This window comes from Carcharodon carcharias, chromosome 13 (assembly GCF_017639515.1).
Source record: "Carcharodon carcharias isolate sCarCar2 chromosome 13, sCarCar2.pri, whole genome shotgun sequence".
Taxonomy (NCBI): Eukaryota; Metazoa; Chordata; class Chondrichthyes; order Lamniformes; family Lamnidae; genus Carcharodon; species Carcharodon carcharias.
This window is the reverse complement of record NC_054479.1, coordinates 121,275,419-121,296,920: the sequence shown is the minus strand read 5'-3', so window position 1 is coordinate 121,296,920 and position 21,502 is coordinate 121,275,419. Positions and strand designations below refer to the sequence as shown.

General features: G+C 43.2%; 1 protein-coding gene across 3 annotated transcripts in view; it reads left to right on the top strand.

Annotated features, from left to right (window-relative positions):
- LOC121285613 (plexin-B2-like) overlaps positions 1-21,502 on the top strand; it is a 249,354-nt gene that overhangs the window by 215,772 nt on the left and 12,080 nt on the right. For all 3 annotated transcript variants that reach the window (XM_041202227.1, XM_041202228.1, XM_041202229.1), the window contains exons 24-29: positions 9,020-9,249; positions 14,745-14,923; positions 15,996-16,062; positions 16,159-16,305; positions 17,932-18,088; positions 18,622-18,722. In XM_041202227.1, coding sequence (XP_041058161.1) covers positions 9,020-9,249; positions 14,745-14,923; positions 15,996-16,062; positions 16,159-16,305; positions 17,932-18,088; positions 18,622-18,722 — 881 coding nt within the window. The remainder of the gene's footprint in view (positions 1-9,019; positions 9,250-14,744; positions 14,924-15,995; positions 16,063-16,158; positions 16,306-17,931; positions 18,089-18,621; positions 18,723-21,502) is intronic.

The following is a 21,502-nucleotide window of genomic DNA, read 5'->3' as shown; positions in this document are numbered from 1 at the left end:
AGAGCCAAACTTTGGGGCGCAGGAGCTCTGAGAAAATGTGGTCATATCATTTCTAAATCTACTAATTATGTTGTTTTCCTATGTATTAATCATCTGAGCCCCCAAACATTGGTTAAAACTATGTTTTTAAAGTGAAAAATAGTAATGCAGCAGGCTTTTTATTTTGAACCATGTGGTATTTTGAATCACTAGTCTTTAGCATAGCTAGAATTTCATTGTGTGACAGTTTAATTATTTAATTCAAGTCTATTAAAAGCATAAAACGCAGAAAACATTACCATCCCCCAGTCAGAAGTAAGTATGTAGAGGGCTACTGCTTTCCTTGATTTATGTTAATGACCTAGACCTGGGTGTACAGGATATGATTTCAAAATTTGAATATGATGCTTGACTTGGTATTGTGAACTGAGGAGGAGGATAATGATAGACTTCAAGAGGGATATCGACAGGCTGGTGGAGTGGGAAGACGTGGCAGATGAAGTTCAATGTAGAGAAGTGTGAAGTGATGCATTATGGTCAGAAGAACGAGGAGAGGTGACATAAAATAAAGGGTACAGTTCCAAAGAAAATACAGGGGCAGAGGGACCTGGGTGTATATGTGCATAAATTATTGAAGGTGGCAGGGCAGTTTGAGAAAGCAATTAATAAGTTATACTCGATCCTGGGTTTTATAAAGAGGGGCACAGAGTACAAAAGTTATGAACTTTCATAAAACGCTGGTTCAGCCTCAATGGGAAGAATACAAAGGGTTTAGAAAGGGTGCAGAAAATATTTACGAGAATGGTTCCAAGGATGAGAGATTTCAATTATGTGGATAGATTTGTGAAGCTGAGGCTCTTCTCCTTGGAGAAGAGAAGGTTGAGATGAGATTTGTTAGACGTGGTCAAAATCATAAGGGGTCCAGATAGGGTAATTGGGGTGAAACTGTTTCTGTCAGCAGAAGGTCAAGAATTCTAAGGTGATTAATGAAAGAACCAGAGGCGATATGAGGGAAAACTTGTTAATGCAGCAAGTGGTTTGGATTTGGAATGCATTGCCTAACATGTGGATTGTGGTTTTCAAAAGGGAACTGGATAATTATCTGAAGAGAGAAGATTTTACAGGGCTACAGGGAAAAGGTCAAGGGGTGGGACTAGCTGTGTTGCTGTTGCAGAGAACTGACACAAAGACAATGTACTGAATGGCCTCCTTCTATGCTGTAACCACTCAATAATTCTAGTATAGATACATTCAAGGAATTTGATAAAAACATGAGAAAGAAAGAAGCTGAAGGCTACCCTGAGTGTGATCAAGAAGGGTGGGAGGAAGCTTGTGTGGAACATAATCACCAACATAGATGAGCTGGGCCAAATGGCCTGTTTCAGTGATGTAAGTTCCATGTAAAGCTGCCAGCAGGGAATACAAGCAATATACTGTGTTTCACATCCTGAGGCCATCACAGAATCTCAGTGCAGAAGAGGCCTTTCAGCCCATCAAGTCTGCATCGACAAGTGAGAAATACCTGACCTCCCTACCTAATCCCATTTACCAGCACTTGGCCCATAGCCTTGAATGTTATGATGTGCCAAGTGCTTATCCAGGTACTTTTTAAAGAATTTGAGGCAATCCACCTCCACCACCCTCCCAGGCAGTGCATTCCAGACTGTCACCACCCTCGGTAAAAAAAAGTTTTTCCTCACATCCCCCCTAAACCTCCTGCTCCTCACCTTGAACTTATATGCCCTCGTGACTGACCCTTCAACTAAGGGGAACAGTTGCTCCCTATCCACCATGTCCATGCCCCTCATAATCTTGTACACCTCGATCAGGTCGCCCCTCAGTTGTCTCTGCTCCAACGAAAACAACCCAAGTCTATCCAACCTCTCTTCATAACTTAAATATTTCATCCCAGGCAACATCCTGGTGAATCTCTTCTGCACCCCCTCCAGTGCAATCACATCCTTCCTATAAGGTGGCGACCAGAACTGCACACAGTACTCCAGCTGTGGCCTCACCAAGGTTCTATACAACTCCAACATGACCTCACTACTTTTGTAATCTATACCTCGATTGATAAAGGCAAGTGTCCCACATGCCTTTTTTACACCCCACTAACATGCCCCTCTGCCATCAGAGATCTGTGGACACACACGTCAAGGTCCCTTTGTTCCTCAGAACTTCCGATTGTCATACCGTTCATTGGAAGTAATTTGACAAGGAAGTATTCGAAGTGTATCACCTCACACTTTTCAGGGTTAGATTCCATCTGCCACTTATCTGCCCATTTGACCATCCTGTCTATATCTTTCTGTAGCCCAAAGCACTCAACCTCACTTTAACCACCCGGGCAATCTTTGTGTCATCTGCAAACTGACTAATCCTACCCCCCACATAGTCATATATGTCATTTATATAAAAGACAAATAATAGGGGACCCAGCACAGATCCCTGTGGTATGCCACTGGACACTGGTTTCCAGTCACTAAAGCATCCCTCTGTCATCACCCTCTGTCTCCTATAACTAAGCCAATTTTGAATTCACCTTATCAAATTACCCTGTACCCCATGTGCATTTGCCTCCTTTATAAGTCTTCCATGTGGGACCTTGTCAAAGGCTTTGGTGAAATCCACATAACTACGTCAACTGCACTACCCTCATCTACACACCTGGTCACCTCCTCAAAAAATTCAATCAAATTTGTTAGGCATGACCTCCCTCTGACAAATCCATGCTGACCATCCCTGATCAAACCTTGTCTCTCCATGTGGAGATAGATTCTTTGCTTCAGAATTTTCTCCAATAATTTCCCTACCACCGATGTGAGACTCTCTGGCTTATCTCTACAACCCTTCTTAAATAGCGAAACCACATTAGCTGTTCTCCAGTCTTCTGGCACCTCCCCCATGACCAGAGAGGAATTAAAAATTTGGGTCAGAGCCCTTGTGATCTCCTCCCTTGCCTCCCTCAGCAGCCTCAGCAGTCTGGGACACAAATCATCAGGACCTGGAGATTTGTCCCCTTTTAAGCCTGTCAATACCTCCAATACCTTGTCACTCCCTATATCAATTTGCTCAAGAACCTCGCAGTCTCTCTCCTTGAGTTCGATACCTTCATCCTCATTTTCTTGGGTGAAGATGGATGTGAAGTATTTGTTCAACACTCTACCGATGTGCTCTGTCTCCTCCCATAGATTGCCCCCTTGGTCCCTAATGGGCCCTACTCTTTCCCTGGCTATCCTCTTCCCATTGATATACTTCTAGAATATCTTGGGATTGTCCCTACTTTTACTAGCCAGAGCTTTCTTATATCCCCTCTTTGCTCTCCTGATTACTTTCTTAAGCTCCATCTTGCACTTTCTGTAGTCCACTAATGCCTCTGCTGATTTGCTTCCCTTGTACCTGCTTAAAGCCTCTCTTTTCCTTCTCATCGTATCTTGAATATCTCTGGTCATCCATGGTTCTCTGGGCTTGTTACTCCTTCCTATCATCCTAGAGGGAACATGTTGAGCCTGTACCCTCCCCATTTCCTTTGTGAATGCCCCCCACTGCTCCTCTGTAGATTTCCCCACAAGTAACTGTTCCCAGTCTACCTTGGCCAGATCCTGCCTTATTTTACTAAACTCTGCTCTCCTCCAATCTGAAACATTTCTTTGCAACTCGTCTATTTCTTTGTCCATAACAAGCTTAAATTGTACCATGTTGTGGTCGCTAACGCTAAAATGCTCCCCCATCACCACCTCACCCACCTGTCTGGCTTCATTCCCCAGAATTAGGTCCAGCACTGCGCCATCCCTTGTTGGACCCTCTACATATTGACCTAAAAAGTTCCCCTGTACACATTTCAAGAAATCCGCTCCATCCAAGTCATTAACACTATGTCTATCCCAATTAATGTTGGGAAAGTTGAAATCATTTAATTATAATTACCCTATTGTTATTGTTTTTACATACCTCTGCAAATTGTGCACATATCTGCTCCTCAATTTCTGGCTGACTATCTGGGGGTCTGTAATAAACACCTAAAAATGTGGCTGCCCTTTTTTTTATTCCTAAGCTCTGCTCACAAAGCTTCATTCGATGCCCCCTCCAAGATATTATCTCTCCTTACTGCAGTAACTGATTCCTTAACTAATAATGCAATGCCTCCTCCTCTTTTACCTCCTCCCCTGTTTCGCCTGAAGATTCTATATCCTGGAATGTAGAGCTACCAATCCTGCCCCTCCCTCAACCACGTCTCAGTGATGGCAACTATATCACAATTCCACAAGTCAATCCTCATCCTTAACTCATCCATTTTACCTGTATTACTCCTTTCATTAAAGTAGAGGCTATCCAGCCTTGCCTTACTCCCTTGAAACTTAGTGCAACTGTACTTCCTCTGACTTGATTGTTTTACTGTATTATAATATGTCCCTATTTGGCTAACATTCAGTGTGCCCTCCCCCTGCCGAATTAGTTTAAACTCATCTCAACAGCACTAACAAACCCGCCTGCAAGGATGTTAGTCTCGCTCTTGTTCAGATGTAGATCATCCTGCTTGTATAGGTCTCACCTTCCCTAGAAACGGTCCCAGTGATCCAGGAATCTAAAACCTCCCTCCTGCACCAACTCTTAAGCCACGTATTCATCTGCACTATTCTATTTCTGAGCTCGCACTGAGAGTAATCCAGAGATTACAACCTGTGAGGTCTTGCATTTTAGTCTACTGCCTAACTCCCTGAATTCTTGATGCAGGACCTCATCCCTCTTTCTACCTATGTCATTGGTACCAACATGTACCATGACTTCTGCCTTATCACCCTCTCCCTTCAGGATGTCCTGCAGCCGTTCAGTGACATCCCGGACCCTGGCATCAGGGAGGCAACACACCATCCTGGAGTACGTTGATGGCCACAGTAGCGCCTATCTGTTCCCCTGACTATAGAATCCCCTATTACAATTGCTCTTCCTCCCCTCCTGTACAGACAAGCTGTTCATGGTGCCAGAAGGTTGGCTCTGTCTGCACTCCTTGGAGGAACCAGTGCCCTCATCAGCCTCCAAATTGGAATACCGATTTGTGAGCGGGACCCCAGGGGACTCTGGAACTACCTGCCCGTTTCTCTTGGACTGCTTGGTGGTCAGCTGCGGTGTGACCACTTCTCTAAATGTGCTATCCACGATACTCTCAGAAACACAGTTGCTCCACAGTGTCCCCAGCTGCCATTCCAGCTCTGAAACCTGAGCTTCCAGGAGCTGCAGCTGGACACACTTCCTGCACACATGCTAGTCCCGTGCACTGGAAATGTTCTCTGCTTCCCACATGGAGCACGAGGAGCACACCAAGGCTTTGAGTTCTCCTGCCATGACTTATCACTTTAAATTAAACCTTTTAAATCAATTACTCTAGGGCCCTTCTTTCCTGATCCTCGTTACTACAGAATATACAAACTAAAAACCACAAAAAGACCTTAAACTATAAGCGATACAAATAGTAAATACTTACCTGACCTTACCCACTACTTACTAGTCATTCTTTTCCCTTGTTGCCTCTACTGCTGCAGCAGGGCAAGACCACTCTCTCTGAAGATTTAAGAAGTTGGATAGCAAAGAAAAAATGCAGAGAGCACCTCTTCTTCTATGCACCGAATTCCCACTGTGCACCTATTTGCCAATACCCACACTCACTCTGCCTATGTCTCACTCACGATGACGTCTCTCCCCTGTTCGTGTGCAAGCACACTAGTGTGCTTCTAAATAGTCCCTTTCTTGACTAGAGCTGAGGTGAACTGTGATGACTCTCACTAGTTAAGCTTCAAATAGTAATCAACACCTATTCAGGCCCTAATGAAGCTTCAGGTGATTGACAGTTAATTGTCAGTCAGCTGAGTCAGCTACCTCACCAAACTTTTAACTAGACTACTGAACCCAGGCTCCGGATTCACAGCCACGTCATGAGCTCTGGACTTGTTGTTAAACTCTAACTGTTTGGCCCAAATTCGAACTCCAGGAACTAGTAGCCAAATTGCCCTCACATAATAACGCAGGTGGAAATCACTTGACATGGCCCCTGCATCACAAGTCATGCAGCCCCACGTGGTTGCGAGTGGATTTCCCTCCAGTTGTGATTGTTGCCATCAATAAGCCAAATCCCCCTGCATGTGTTACTCCTAGAAACAAGTTGCTTCAATATTGGAGGCAGTGAGGATTAAAATCAATACCAAATTTACAGATTGAAAATCCAGTCAGGCAATGAATGGAGTGGATTCCAGAGATCAGTGGAAAGAAAAATCAAGTGTCGCATGTAAGATCATTATAAATAGGAGCAGGAATAGGCCATTTGTTCCATTTGATCATGCTTTGCCATTCAATAAAATCATGGCCGATCTGATTGTGGCTTTAAATCCATTTCTTGCCTTCCCCCCGCCCCCCAACTCCACTGGCCCCCCCACCTCCAACTCCACATAATCCATGACTCCCTTGTCGATCAAAAATCTGTAACTCAGCTCAACTAATTGACCTCCACTGTTCTCTGTGAAGAAGAATTCTAAACACTAACAATTGAGAAGAAATTCCCCCCTCTCTCCGTCTTAAATTGGAAACCCCTATCTTTAAATTGTGTCCCCCAGTTCTATATTGCCCCACAAAAGGAAACATCTACTCTTGGAAATTGACAAGCAAGACATTCACCCTAACCTTAACACTCAGGTGCCAAGAGGGTGGCACACCACCACCTCCACAAGGATAATTAGGGCAATAAATGCTGGAATATAAACAAAGGGCTGGAAAAACTCAGCAAGTCTGGCAGCATCTGTGGAGAGAGAAAGAGAATTAACATTTTGACCAAAGTGGGTTGTCTTCAGAATAAATGCTGCCCTTGCCAGCGATGCCCATATCCCATGAAAGAATAGAGTTCTAACAAAGCACTGTGAGGTCACATCGAGGGGATTGGGTTTCAGTTGCCTTATTATAGAAAGGTTATTAAATATTATGTTTTTTTTATTTGTTCATGGGATGTGGCCAGCATTTATTGCCTATCCCTAAGTTCCTTTGAGAAGGTTTTGATGAACTGCCTCCTTGAACTGCTGTAGTCCATAAGGTGCAGGTACACCCACAGTGCTGTTAGGAGGGGGTTGTAGGATTTTGACCTAGTGACAGTGAAGGAATGGCAATATCGTTCCAAGTCTGGAATGAGAGTGGTTTGGAAGGGAACTTCCAGATAGTGGTGTTCCCATGTGTCTGCTGCCCTTGTCCTTCTAGATGGTAGCATTCGTGGGCTTTGAAGGTGTTGCCTAAGTAGGCTTGATGAGTTGCTGCAGTGCATTTTGTAGATGGTACACATTACTGCCACTGTGTGTCAGTGGTGGAGGGAGTGAATGTTTGTGGATGGGGTGCCAGTCAAGTGGGCTGCTTTGTCCTGGATGGCGTCAAGCTTCTTGAGTGTTGTTGGGGCTGCACTCATCCAGGCAAGTGGGGAATATTCCATCACAATTCTGACTCGTGCCTTGTAGATGGTGGACAGGCTTTGGGGAGTCAGGAGGTGAGTTACTCACTGCAGGATTCCTAGCCTCTGACTTGCTCTTGTAGCCACAGTATTTATATGGCTATTCCAGTTCAATTTCTAGTCAATGGTAACCCCCAAGATGTTGATGGTGGGGGATTCAGCAATGGTAATGTTATTGAATATCTAGGGGCGATGGTTAAATTCTCTCTTGTTGGAGATGATCATTGCCTGGCACTTGTGTGATGCCAATGTTACTTGCCACTTGTCAGCCCAAGTCTGGAGATTGTCCAGGTCTCGCATATAAAACTAAATAAAGGTTATTAAATTTATTAAACTCTTAAGAAAGCACTGTGGGCCACATTGAGAGGATAGGTCACAGCTTTGGCTGCCATACTAAATAAAGATTATCAAATATTATATATAATTATATAAGGATAATCTCTAACACCAAAGGAAGGGATTAAAGGCTGTGTATAATGAGCTGACACCCACCCTGTATGGTGACTGACTCCAGATGGTAGCTCCTTGATTAGGTTAGTGGAGGTAGTGAAGGAGTTCAGGAGGGAGAGGCCAGGCTGGAAGAAGTCCCCGGGCAGGGCCTGCAGCTGGTTCCCAGGCACACTGAGGCTGCTAAGGTGGAGGCAGTGGCGGAGGTTTGGGGTTGGCGGGGGTGGGGAGCTGGCTCGGACGTTTAGCACTCATGGCCAGGCTGCTCAGCTTCTCCAGGAGGCCCAGGCTGTCTGGCAGGGAGCTGAGCTCATTCCTGAATGCATCGTAGATCTGCAGGGACTGCAAGTACCCCAGCTTGACGTGGAGGACAGCTAGCCAGTTTCAGCTGAGCACCAGGCTCCGGAGCTGGCTCAGGCTGCACAGTTCAGGTGGCAGCTGCTTCAGGCAAGCCCCCAACTCCAGGTGATTGAACATCAGCATCCAGTACAGCTCAGGGTCCAGGCCACCCTCCTGGAACTGCTTCTCCATCTCCAGACATTGCAGCACCTGCTTCTGCCACCTCTTGGACAGAGCCGGCTGGACCTCCAGCCACATTGCCCTGACCACAGCTGCCGTCTCAACTGGACATGGAGCAACAGATCAATGGCCAATCAGCAAAGGACAGTTTGCCATCCAGCAGTGCTCAGGAGGTGCTGGAGCACCCCTCCAACATCGCTACACCCCTGAAGCAGGTCAAGATAATTACCTGTTCAGTGCCATTTAAAAACAATTAACCATAAAATAAACTCCAGCCATGCCATGCATTTGGTGTCCTCCAGTGCTGCAAATAGATCATTCCAGATGGGTTGTAAATACATTCATACATATAACATATTGAAAGCATCCAACCAGTACGATGTAAAGAAAAGTTTTTAACACTTCCTCTTCTTTTCATGTATTATTGCTCACGAGGATTTTTAACCATTTGCATCAACACTGATTTTTGGATGTGTTGCTTTTTAAGTGAAGTTACTAGGTAGCAAATGACAAGAGAAACCAATATTCAATAACTTATTTGAAATAAATTGGATGATCTGTTGCTCTTTTTTTAAAAAAAACATTTTTTTTCAGATTTGGTGACTGAAATGGAGGACCATTCAAATGACCTGAATGATGTGGGCATCCCATTTCTGGATTATAAAACCTACACGGACCGTGTCTTTTTCTTACCATCAAAGGATGGAGAAAATGATGTCATGATAACTGGTAAACTGGACATTCCAGAGGCAAGACGGCAATCAGTAGAGTTAGCTCTTAACCAGTTTTCGAACTTACTGAACAGCAAATCTTTCTTGATTGACGTAAGTCTAATTTGAGCTAAAGTCAATTAATTTGGGTGGAAAGAATGAGGACCTGTTATACATTACTTTTAGAAGTAGATAATTAAAGTTGGATAGTAACATCAATGCCATAATATTTAGTTCAAGTGCACTATTTAGTGCAAGGTCAGAGTTATACCTTTTCAGTAAAATTATTTTTGGTTACTGGGTTAGCGACAAGCTCTGTGGCCCTCAATTTAAAAAAACCAAAAGTTTTCAGTGGATTTTCACTATGTTGTGTCACATGCTCTTTTCAAGACCAGGGAACTGTGTTTTCTTTCTATTGATTAAATGGGATTGGTTTTAATTCTCAGCTGTTTGACCAATTCGGCTGGAGGCTAGGGTCTCATTAATATAGTCAGTGACCTGCAGCCTCCAAAAGGATGCATTGCTGCAGCTTGCCAACTCTAGGATATCACAGTATCGTAAGACTGAGAGAACAATATAGCCAGCAGAGAGGTTGATCCACAGTGGCAGCAGCCCACATAATCCCTTTGGAGTCCAAAGGAGCACTTCTCATGTGGAAAGGTTGGACAGGTTGGGCCTGTATCCATTGGAATTTAGAAAAATGAGAGGTGATCTTATTGAAACATATAAGATCCTGAGGGGATTTGACAGAATGGGTGCTGAAAGGATGTTTTCCCTTATGGGAGAGACCAGAACTAGGGGACACAGTTTTAAAAGAGGGCCTCCTATTTAAGGTGGAGATGAAGAGAATTTTTTTTCGCTTGGAGGATCGAGTCTGTGGAACCCTTCTTCCCCCAGAGTGCGATAGAGGCAGGGTCATTGAATATTTTTAAGGCAAAGGTAGATAGCTTCTTGACTAACAAGGGAGTCAAAGGGTATTGGAAGGGGTGGGGTAGGCAGGAAAGTGGCATTTTGGCCACAATCAGATCAGCCATGATTTTATTGTATGGCAGAGCAGGCTCTAAGGAGGCAAATGGACCATTCCTGCTTCTAAGTTGTATGTTCATTCTGGTTCTGAAGGGGCCTGACAGGGTAGAAACTGAGGGGTTGTTTCCGCTGGTTGGGGAATCTAAAACACAAGGGAACAGTCTCAGGATAAAGGAACAATCAATTAGGACAGAGATGAGAAGAAATTTGTTGACGTTTCGAGTCCTCATGACCCTTCAACAGAACTAGGTGAATCCAAGGAAGGGGTGAAATATAAGCTGGTTTAAGGTGTGTGTGTGTGTGTGTGTGTGTGTGTGTGTGTGTGTGTGTGTGTGTGTGTGTGTGTGTGTGTGTGTGTGTGTGTGTGTGTGTGTGTGTGTGTGTGTGTGTGTGTGTGTGTGTGTGTGTGTGTGTGTGTGTGTGTGTGTGTGTGTGTGTGTTGGGGGTGGGAGGGGGTGCGTGGTGGAGAAGTGGAGGGGGGTGGTGTGGTTGTAGGGACAGACAAGCAGTGATAGAAGCAGATCATCAAAATATGTCACAGACAACAGAACAAAAGAACACATAGGTGTTGAAGTTGGGGATATTATCTAAACGAATGTGCTAATTAAGAATGGATGGTAGGGCACTCAAGTTATAGCTCCCTTCCTTGACCTCTCTGTCTCAATCTCTGGTGATAAACTGTCCACCAATATCCATTACAAGCCGCCCAACTCCCACAGCTACCTCGACTACAGCTCCTCTCACCCCACTTCCTGTAAGGACTCCATCCCATTCTCTCAGTTCCTTCGCCTCCGTCGCATCTGTTCCGATAATGCTACCTTCAAAAACAGTTCCTCTGACATGTCCTCCTTCTTCCTTAACCGAGGCTTTCCACCCACAGTCGTTGACAGGGCCCTCAACCGTGTCCGGCCCATCTCCCGCGCATCTGCCCTCACACCTTCTCCTCCCTCCCAGAAACATGATAGGGTCCCCCTTGTCATCACCCCACCAGCCTCCGCATTCAAAGGATCATCCTCCGCCGTTTCCACCAACTACAGCATGATGCCACCACCAAACACATCTTCCCTTCACCCCCCCTATCGGCATTCCATAGGGATCGTTCCCTCCGGGACACCCTGGTCCACTCCTCCATCACCCCCTACTCCTCCCCATGCCCACGCAAAAAATGTAACACCTGCCCCTTCACTTCCTCTCTCCTCACCGTCCAAGGGCCCAAACACTCCTTTCAAGTGAAGCAGCATTTCACTTGCATTTCCCCCAACTTAGTCTACTGCATTCGTTGCTCCCAATGTGGTCGTCTCTACATTGGAGAGACCAAACGTAAACTGGGCGACCGCTTTGCAGAACACCTGCGGTCTGTCCGCAAGAATAACCCAAACCTCCCTGTCGCTTGCTATTTTAACACTCCACCCTGCTCTCTTGCCCACATGTCTGCCCTTGGCTTGCTGCATTGTTCCAGTGAAGCCCAACGCAAACTGGAGGAACAGGACCTCATCTTCTGACTAGGCACTTTACAGCCTTCCAGACTGAATATTGAATTTGACAACTTTAGGTCTTGAACTCCCTCCTCCATCCCCACCCCCTTTCTGTTTCTTCCCCCTTCCTTTTGTTTTTTCCAATAAATTAGATAGATTTTTCTTTTCCCACCTATTTCCATTATTTTTAAATATTTTAAAATCTTTTATGCTTCCCCCCACCCCCAAAAGAGCTATACCTTGAGTGCCCTACCATCCATTCTTAATTAGCACATTCGTTTAGATAATATCACCAACTTCAACACCTATGTGCTCTTTTGTTCTGTTGTCTGTGACATCTTTTGATGATCTGCTTCTATCACTGCTTGTTTGTCTCTACAACCACACCACCCCCTCCACTTCTCCCACTTCTCCCTCTTCCGCCACCCCCCCGCCCACACACACACACACACACACACACACACATAGCTTAAACCAGCTTATATTTCACCTCTTCCTTGGATTCACCTAGTTCTGTTGAAGGGTCATGAGGACTCGAAACGTCAACTCTTTTCTTCTCTGCCGATGCTGCCAGACCTGCTGAGTTTTTCCAGGTTATTCTGTTTTTGTTTTGGATTTCCAGCATCCGCAGTTTTTTTGTTTTTATTTTTATTTATGAGAAGAAATTTCTTCATAAAAAGGGTGTGAATCCTTCAAATTGTCTACTCAAGGGTGGGTGCTCCATCATTGAATGCATTTAAGGCTGGGATAGAATTTTGGTCTCAGGGAATAATGGAATATGAGGCGTGGGTGGGAAAGTGGAGTTGAAGCGCAAAGATCAGCCTTGATCGTATTGAATGGAGGAGCAGGCTTGATGGGTCAGATGCTCTACTGCTGCTCCAATCTGTGTTTTTACATTCCTCCGGATATAATATGCGTTTTTTTGTGTTTCTATTATACTGCCCAGTTGTCTTTCAGAATTGCAATCGGAGTCCTAGGTATGCCATTGGACCTTGATTTGTGTAGAAAGGCTTAACTGCCTGAAACAAGCAGGAGCTCCGGCTGCTCAATGCTACTGGGCCATTATTGGGGCTGCCACACCATTCACACCAAGCAGCCCATTGAAACCTACTCCCATGCCTTGAGAACTAGCAGTAGTTTATTTATTACCTCAGTAAGTTAGAGTGGCTGAGGAAACTGAGTGCTGCAGGAGTTTGTTGCTCTGCCCTTCATCTCTGGATCTAACTTGAATTTTTCCCAGATTGATGGGATGAAAATTTCTCTTCTATCCTGACAGTAAGTCCTCCATGAACTGAGATTGGACATTTTCAACTTGGCTCCGAGTGAATTTGAGCCCACAGCACAAACCTAGCTCTAATTTATCACTACTTGAAAGAGAATCGGTGATCTCTGAGACACCATAAAAAAGGCTGCTGTGGATAGTGGACAGATTCACAGCCCAACAATGGGGGGGTGGTTTAATTTGAGGCGCATCATTGAGTAGAGTAGATTAAACTTTAGTCAGTGTTAACTGTGATCTGTGGGTATTTCATTTTGAGATTACATGATAAAACTGGAAAAACTGCTTAATTCCCCAGCACGAGCATCTTTAAGTGCAAAATACAACTTTGACAAACTTAATTGTTCAAAGTCGCCCCAGATGGCTCAAGTAAGTTGCTGATCCATTTGTAACAGGAACATCCCATCTTCACTCCCCAGTCTGTACTTGAGGAAGGTAACAAGGGACACTAGACAAATGACCTAACTTAGGGAAGGGAAAATCACCAGGTTCCCCTGTTTCTGATTATTATCTTTATCTGTTGTCCATGTATCCCCCCCCCCCCCCCCCGCCCACTACCCCACGCACATGAATAATTTGTCTGCGTTTGCTGTCGAGCTGATGCCAGTCAACATTTTGCAAAGTAGCTTAGGATGATCGGTGGAAACTCTTCCCCACAGGGAGTTGATGAGAGATTTTTTCCCCTGGATTTTACCTGGGGAATGCTAAGTTTTCAGATGCAGAGCAAAGCCAAAAGAGGCAGCGACCTTTTTATGCCCCATCTCCATGCCCTTTGCATTGTTGTAGGATTTCTGGTGCAGGAATGCTTACTCCCACAACAGGCACCAGCAAGCAAGTGAGGTACGAGTGAAATAACTGTGCCTTCTCTTATTTTTCTGTTTGAACATAAGATGTGTACATATTAGGAAGAGTGCCAGTGCCCAGAATAAGTTGGCCTTATGCCTATTCCTGCACAGATTACAGAATGAAGACAATTGAGGACTTGAACAGTACCTACTATAGATCTTCAAACTTGCATATTTGTTGTGGGATTTGGAGGTCTGCAGCAATGGCTAACAATCCATTCCTGTTTTCCTACCAATGGGCTGTTCTAAACCTGGAGAATGCTTGGTCTAGTGTGTTAGGTATTGTGACCTAACCCATAAATTTGGCAGGTTCAGGTTATTAGGTGTGCTCCACGCAAATGGCACCCAGGTGTAAAAGGAGGAGAAATGACTTCTAGCGCCTTCAGAAAAGGGGGATAAATTGAAGGGAGTGAGGAGAAATTGGCTTCCATTAACCAGAAATTGGAGTTGTAAAAATCTGCAAATAATTGGTGGAAAATTTCTGTCATACAAACATACAGTGTCATAAATGCCCCAGCTAATGCAATATTTACTGAACATAGAACAGAAATGTAATATATCAAACACACTTTGCATTGTTGATTGCTTTTTTTAGTGAGCTTTACTTTTATTCAGTTTTAATGTGGGCATTGGATCCAATGGAATTTGGGCTGTTATGCAGTGAAGCAGCCCAATGTGCCATGTTGCTGTAGTCTCCTGTTGTTTTCGTTCCAATGCTTAATTGTATTTTCTCCTCCATATCCACACTTACTTCCTTGCCAATGAGTATGAAATTGCCCAACTAAAACAGTATCAGTGCCTCCCGCTGGTAAATGGTACGAAAGGTATCTCCATTTTCCCATCACGAGCTGCCTTTTCCTTCTGCTCCAGTGAGGATTGATGAAATCTGGAACCTGTCTCAGTCAGCAAACCAGAATCTAGTTTCTAGGGATTTGTACCTTCATTTAACATCTTACTAATGAAACTCAATATTCATTTGAATAGTTTATCCACACACTGGAGAGTCAGAGAGATTTCTCGGCAAGAGAGAAAGTTTACTTTGCATCCTTGCTGACTATTGCTCTGCATGGAAAGCTGGAATACTACACTGACATCATGAGGACACTGCTGTTGGAGCTCATGGAACAATATGTTGCTAAAAACCCAAAGCTCATGCTCAGAAGGTATGTAAGGCTTGCACTTCAAGCAAAACATTTCTATTATTAGAAAACCTTAACTAAATTGCCAAAATAAGGCAACCTGTCCTCATAATTTAATCCTTCAAACCAATGGCATAATCTTGGTGAATCTGCACTTTATCCCTCCAAGGTCAATATATCTTTGAGGTTCAGTGCTGACTGCAGTACTCCAGGAGAGATCTGACCGAGGCTCTGCACAAATGAAACATCATCTCTTCACTTTTGATTTCCAATCTCTGAGCAAAAACCAACACTTCATTAGCTTTTTTAATCACACAGTAGTTTTTATTGATAAATATCCAAATCCCTTCATTCTCTGCAGCTAGATCACAATGCTGGTATGGGGTTCACAACCTTTTGAGGCGTTAGCCTTTTTTAAGAATCTCTTTACAGGACTGAAGCTTCCACTGTGTTTTGCCAGCATTTTCTGTTTAACTTCAGACCTGCTCTGCAGGCTTCCCGTGTTTTTACAGAAAATGCTGGAAAAACTCAGCAGGTCTGACAGCATCTGTGGAGAGAAAGACAGACTCTGAAGAGTCATATGGACTTCAAATGTTAACTCTGTTTCTCTCTCCACAGATGCTGTCAGACCTGCTGAGTTTTTCCAGCATTTTTTGTTTTTATTTCAGTTTTCCAGCATCTGCAGTATTTTGCCTTATTTCCATGTTATTAGTCTTTTTAAAAATTATCTTGTACCTTGGTGAACTGAACAACTTCACACCTTCCTTTGTCTATTTAATGTGTTAAATTTCATGCACACATCTTTGACTGAGATTTTTCTTTGCGTTGCATGTCACCTTCCTGATTTTCTTGTAAGCAGATTTTAGTCAGTCTTTAACTGACCAATTTCATTTTGGAGTATTTTTGCAATTTTGGTTCAGATTCTCAACATGCAGTGTCTTTTGTCTTGTGTTAAAATGTGTATACATTTGTTTTACTGTAATCAACTATAGTCATTTGATGAATTCGGATGCAAGATTGAACACAATCGAGCACAGAAAGGATTATGAAGTTGGTTTTGGAATGAAATGTGAACTTTGTCACTTTTTTCTGTTAGATGTGAAACTGTTGTGGAGCGAATGCTTTCAAACTGGATGTCTATCTGCCTGTACCAGTTTCTGAAGGTAACTCCCAACTATTTGTGTACACTTGGTTCTGGCTGCATTTTCATGTTGTCCCAATCAGTGACTGAAGGGTTTACTTCCATTTGTAAAATTCAGGATTCTGCTGGTGAGCCACTGTACAGGCTATTCAAAGGGCTTAAGCACCAAGTAGAGAAAGGACCTGTCGATGCAGAACTAAAAAAGGCAAAATACACACTAAATGACACAGGATTATTGGGAGAGGATGTAGAATATCATGTACTGGTAAGTCTGCAATCTCTCACTGACTTATTAAAATGATTATTACAGTTTTATGAAGGAGAGATTAGCAAACTTTTTCTCTTCCCCCTTTCCTGACCAATATATTTTGGGTGCATTTCTGGCACTGGTTGTTGTGGATAGCTTTAGTTCCCAAGCACGCCTTTAGTTGAGCTATGGAAACTCAGTACATGCAAGGGATCAAACCTTTCTGGAAACTTCTGGATCTGAATGGCTCAGTATTTGCTGGACTAACTTGCTAAACACTGGCAAAAGCAAAAATTAATTTAAAACTTGGATTTGTCCTGAATGTTAACTAAATAAATAAACAATCTTAATCAATGGAGGTTGGTTAGGAGTTTGAATGCGGCATTGTTCCCTCCTGTCAACATCTTGAAATGAATGCGACTCATTAGTACCCTAAGGAACAATTGACTATAATTAATAGGACATTGCAGGTACAATTCTCATTTAGAAACTTTTATTTTGGAATTTTCTTTAGAGACACACAGATTTATCAGTGTTCATTCATTTTGATATCTGCACAAGAATAGAAAGGTCAAGCCAATCAATAAATTGGGGTAGGGAAGACGCATCCTTTCATAAATAGGCAGAGCTAAGGGGGATCAACAAGTTTAAGATGGATTATATTTTAAGTTACTTGAAGAATCTTAATGTCTATTGCTATGATACCCGTGGATACTGGTAACTTTTAAAAAGGAAATTAAATTTCCAGTAACTGATTCAGAGGATCGTTCTTTACAGGAACCAGTCCAAAGTTACTCTCAGATTCCATCAGGCTTACTTTTGCCCATTTCGCTGAGTTGTAATGTCCTGTGACTGTCAAAGGTCCTTTCTCTCAGTCTTCTAAGAAATCCCAAACTGACCTTCATTAGCACAGCTCACTCTGTTGACTTCTTCCCCCATCCATGCCAGGATGAATCTTCCAGTGTCCTTAAATTTCCATGGATTCCATCTCTTCAACCATAGAACTCCTCTCACCTGCATTCTGTTTGGTAGCAAACAGAGAAACAACAGCCTTTTAACTCAGCTGACTGCAGTGGCAGTTGTTGCTGTCTCTCTCTCCCCCCCAGGACATTGATTTTTAAAAAATCAGTCTGCCTGAGAGTCTAGCCATGGCAAGGCCAGCTGCGTTGTCCTTTGCTTTCAGATGCTAAACCTGCCATGTGGATTTCAGTAGAACTTGACATGGGTCCCCTGTCCCTTTGGTAACCAGGTGACATTGGCGTATCGCTGGGCAGAACTAGCAGGAGGTCACATGCTCCTTTTTCATTACGCCACTTCACCTTGAATTAAAACACAGCCATCTTAAAAACCCTTTCATTCGTAACACAACCTAAGTATACACTCAAGTGTTGATTCAATTGCAGTTTTAATGAGAGAGCACCTTCCAGATTCCTTAGAGTTAGAGACTCGTTTCTGGATTGGTTCTAAATCCAAGCTGAACTTAGTGCCCCAAATTGTTGCAACGTTTGGAATTGTTATGGAGAACGGGAGTGCTAAATTTTCTAAACCAAACATAGAATAACAAAGGGCATCTGTGCTAAAAGCAGATTATGCAATTTTGTGGAAATGTTTGTTCATTTTACTTTTTCTTTTGTTTCTTGCCAGACTTTGAATGTAATTGTACAAGAGGATGCTGGAGAATCTATGCCAGTAAAGGTTCTGAGCTGTGACAGTATAACCCAAGTTAAAGAGAAAATTCTTGACCAAGTGTACAGAAATATTCCTTTTTCGCAAAGGCCTAAGCTAGATAGTGTTGTTCTTGGTGAGTCATTATTTATCATATTTACTAACTATCCTTCTCTGCATCACCCCCTCCCTGGCTGATTGTTTTCCTGCTCCTCATCCCTTATTCCACACTCTTGATTTCTTCTTACAGTCTTAATCTCTTCTTAATCTCTGTCAACAACCTTCTGCTCCCCCCATCACTGACCCCACCCCAAACTTCCACCTGTTTGCACCATACCCATGCCTCCCTAAACCAACAACTGTGCCAGGGACTGTTCACACACACCCCCTATTGCAACTTTCTGCTGCCAGATACCCACCCCTGCTGACTGATCAGGTATTGATCCTGTCCAGGTGTTGGGTGCTACCTGCATTGTTTTGTTTAAATATGACCCTGCTGTTAGGTTTGGCAGGCCCTTCACATCCTGGCCTTGGTAGGTTATTTGTCTGCTACTGGATTTCCCTCACCTTGCTTTCCAATTGATTTTGAGGCCATAATATTTGTTGAGAGCCATTTGTTTCTGTAAGCAAGAGAAAGCGTTCAGTTCTTTTCTCCTAACCTGCCCACAGAATGGCGTCCAGGTTCTACTGGTCAAATCCTTTCAGATCTGGATGTCACATCAGAAAGAGAAGGAAAATGGAGACGTTTAAACACATTAAAACATTATAATGTGAGTAGTGTATGCCTTTTCTGTATAAAACTTATAACATTTCTGCCTTTCAGAATGTGAATTTAAAAAAGGTCAAGTATTATTAGACAACTGTATAAATAAATACACGTACAAAGTTTACCCAGCTTTCAAATATACACTTACCTAGCCTTTGACTGTTATATCTACTGTGACTAAATTTGCACCTTGATACTGAATTTTGAAGAGGGCATTGATTTTATGTATGTGGAGAAGCAAAAATGCAATATTCTTGTAGCATTCTATCACATTCAATGTTTTTGCAAGAATGACACATGAGTACAGGTTGCAACATTTTATTCAGGTGTTTTGCAAAGCAAAGTTTTATTAACTACTTGCTGAAAAAATTCCCATTAATCCTTGGATAGCAGCAATAAACACCTGAGTCCAAGCTCAGCAAATTGGGAAGGTCTTGAGGTCAGGTATTTCAGACCCCTAGAAGTAATATCAACCCACGGTACTGTGTTAGAATTTAAAAGTCATGTCACAAAGACTTTTTTAAGTTTAATGAACATCTTTGCAGGATGTAAACATTAAAAAAGTTATATTAATTAAAATCATTTTTACAGTTGGTGAAACACTAGGGAGGTAGTAATGATGGGTGAAACACACACAGCTGTTGCTCTCATTTGTTGTTGTAGTTTAGCCATCATATATACCATGAGTTCAAAATCTTAAATCATTTTTCAAACTCATTTTCAAATAATGATGTGAATCTGATTAACTTTAATAAATCAAAGTCCAGTCTGCAGGGTGAGATTGATCTACTTGAATTTGTAGGACCGAGCTAGCTAGCCTGCTTTCATTTGTATTTGCTTTGCATGGTAAACGGTAAACTGAATGCAGCCTGAGGCAAAAATACTGCTGAATGCCTGCAGCCCAAGTGGTTCTCCAGCCCCTGTGCAAATTCTGAACTGTTGATCAGCTTGAATTGTACATGTCACAGCTTGTTTTTCCATCCCTAAAGAACAGTTTGGAGCATGGCCTCAGCTCCCTGGCAGCCTTCAGATGTTTCACTGCTCTGCACCACATCATTAAACGGAACTGAGGAGTGCTGCTGTGCCTGAAAACTTAAAAATAAATAGTTGTTTCACAGTGAGCTGCAACTCATAGTACACAATACCTCTTGCTAAATCAATGGAGAAACTAAATTTGTGTTTTTCAAATCTATTAATTTTACTGCTTTTTAATCCCAACGTGAACCCCTGACATTGTGCAGCATTCTTTGACCCACTGTGGCATCAGTTAAGGCTTAAGGGCAGGATGTTCCACTGCCGGGATCATTGGTCCAGACGAAAGTCAATGGATTTTTGGCTGGGCCGCTGAATCTCTTGTGGTGGATCCTGCCATGACTGGGCGGGAAAATCCCGGCCTAAGCTCCTGGAAATGGACAGTAGTAACTGATTTTCAGCAGTCTCTACTCCTGGTGGTGAATATATTGGCCTAGACTTCCTACAGATCCCACCACACTCCCCTTCCCTTCTATCTGCCCTGGACACAAGTGTACCTCTGACCATAGTGGTCGTTCCAACCGGTCATTTAAATTCCTTAGTCTTTGCCAGAGAGCTCTGTTCAAATAGGGATACAGTTTAGCTGCAGCAGAACACCAAAGCAGCTGCATTAGGCAATGCAAGAACATTGTATATCTGGGCTTGATGGACATTCCTGGTGTTCAGCATTCAAAAAGCACAAAATGTGTGGAGGGTCACATTGGAGGACTTAGTTCCTCAGCTAGTTAGGTCCCACAACTTCAAGTAGATCAATCTCACCCAACAGACTAATTTTAATAAATCAAAGTCCAGTCTGACTCTCTCGATTATTTGCAAATAGGTTTGAAAAACTTGGAGTTTTTTGAAGAGGTAGCAGAAAGGGTCAATGAAGGTAGTGCTGTTGATGTGGTGTACATGGACTTTCAAAAGCATTCGATACAGCGCCACACAACAGATGTGAGAAACGTTATAGCTCATGGAATAAAAGGGATAGTAGCAACGTGGATACAAAATTGGTTGAGTAATAGGAAACAGAGGGTAATGGTTAATGGATATTTTTCAGGCTGGAGGAAGGTTTGTAGTGATGTTCCCCAGGAGTCTGTATTGGGGCCCTTGCTTTTACATAGAAACATAGAAAATAGGAGCAGGAGTAGGCCATTTGGCCCTTTGAGCTTGCTCCGCCTTTCATTATGATCATGGCTGATCATCTAACTCAATAGCCTGCTCTTGTTTTCTCCCCATATCCTTTGATCCCTTTCGCCCCGAGAACTATATCTAACTCCTTTTTGAAAACATACAATGTTTTGGCCTCAACTACTTTCTGTGGTAGCGAATTCCACAGGCTCACCACTCTCTGGGTGAAGAAATTTCTCATCTCAGTCCTAAATGGTCTACCCCATATCCTCAGACTGTGACCCCTGGTTATGGACTCCCCCACCATTGAGAACATCCTTCCTGTATCTACCCTGTCTAGTCCAGTTAGAATTTTGTAGATTTCTATGAGATCCTCCCTCGTTCTTCTGAACTCCAGCGAATATAATCTTAACCGACTCAATCTCTCCTCATTTGTCAGTCCCGTCAATCCAGGAATCAGTCGGGTAAACCTTTGCTGCACTCCCTCTATAGCAAGAACATCCTTTCTCAGATAAGGAGACCAAAACTACACACACTATTCCAAGTGTGGTCTCACCAAGGCCATATATAATTGCAGCAAGACATCCCTGCTCCTATACTCAAATCCCCTTGCTATGAAGGCCAACATACCATTTGCCG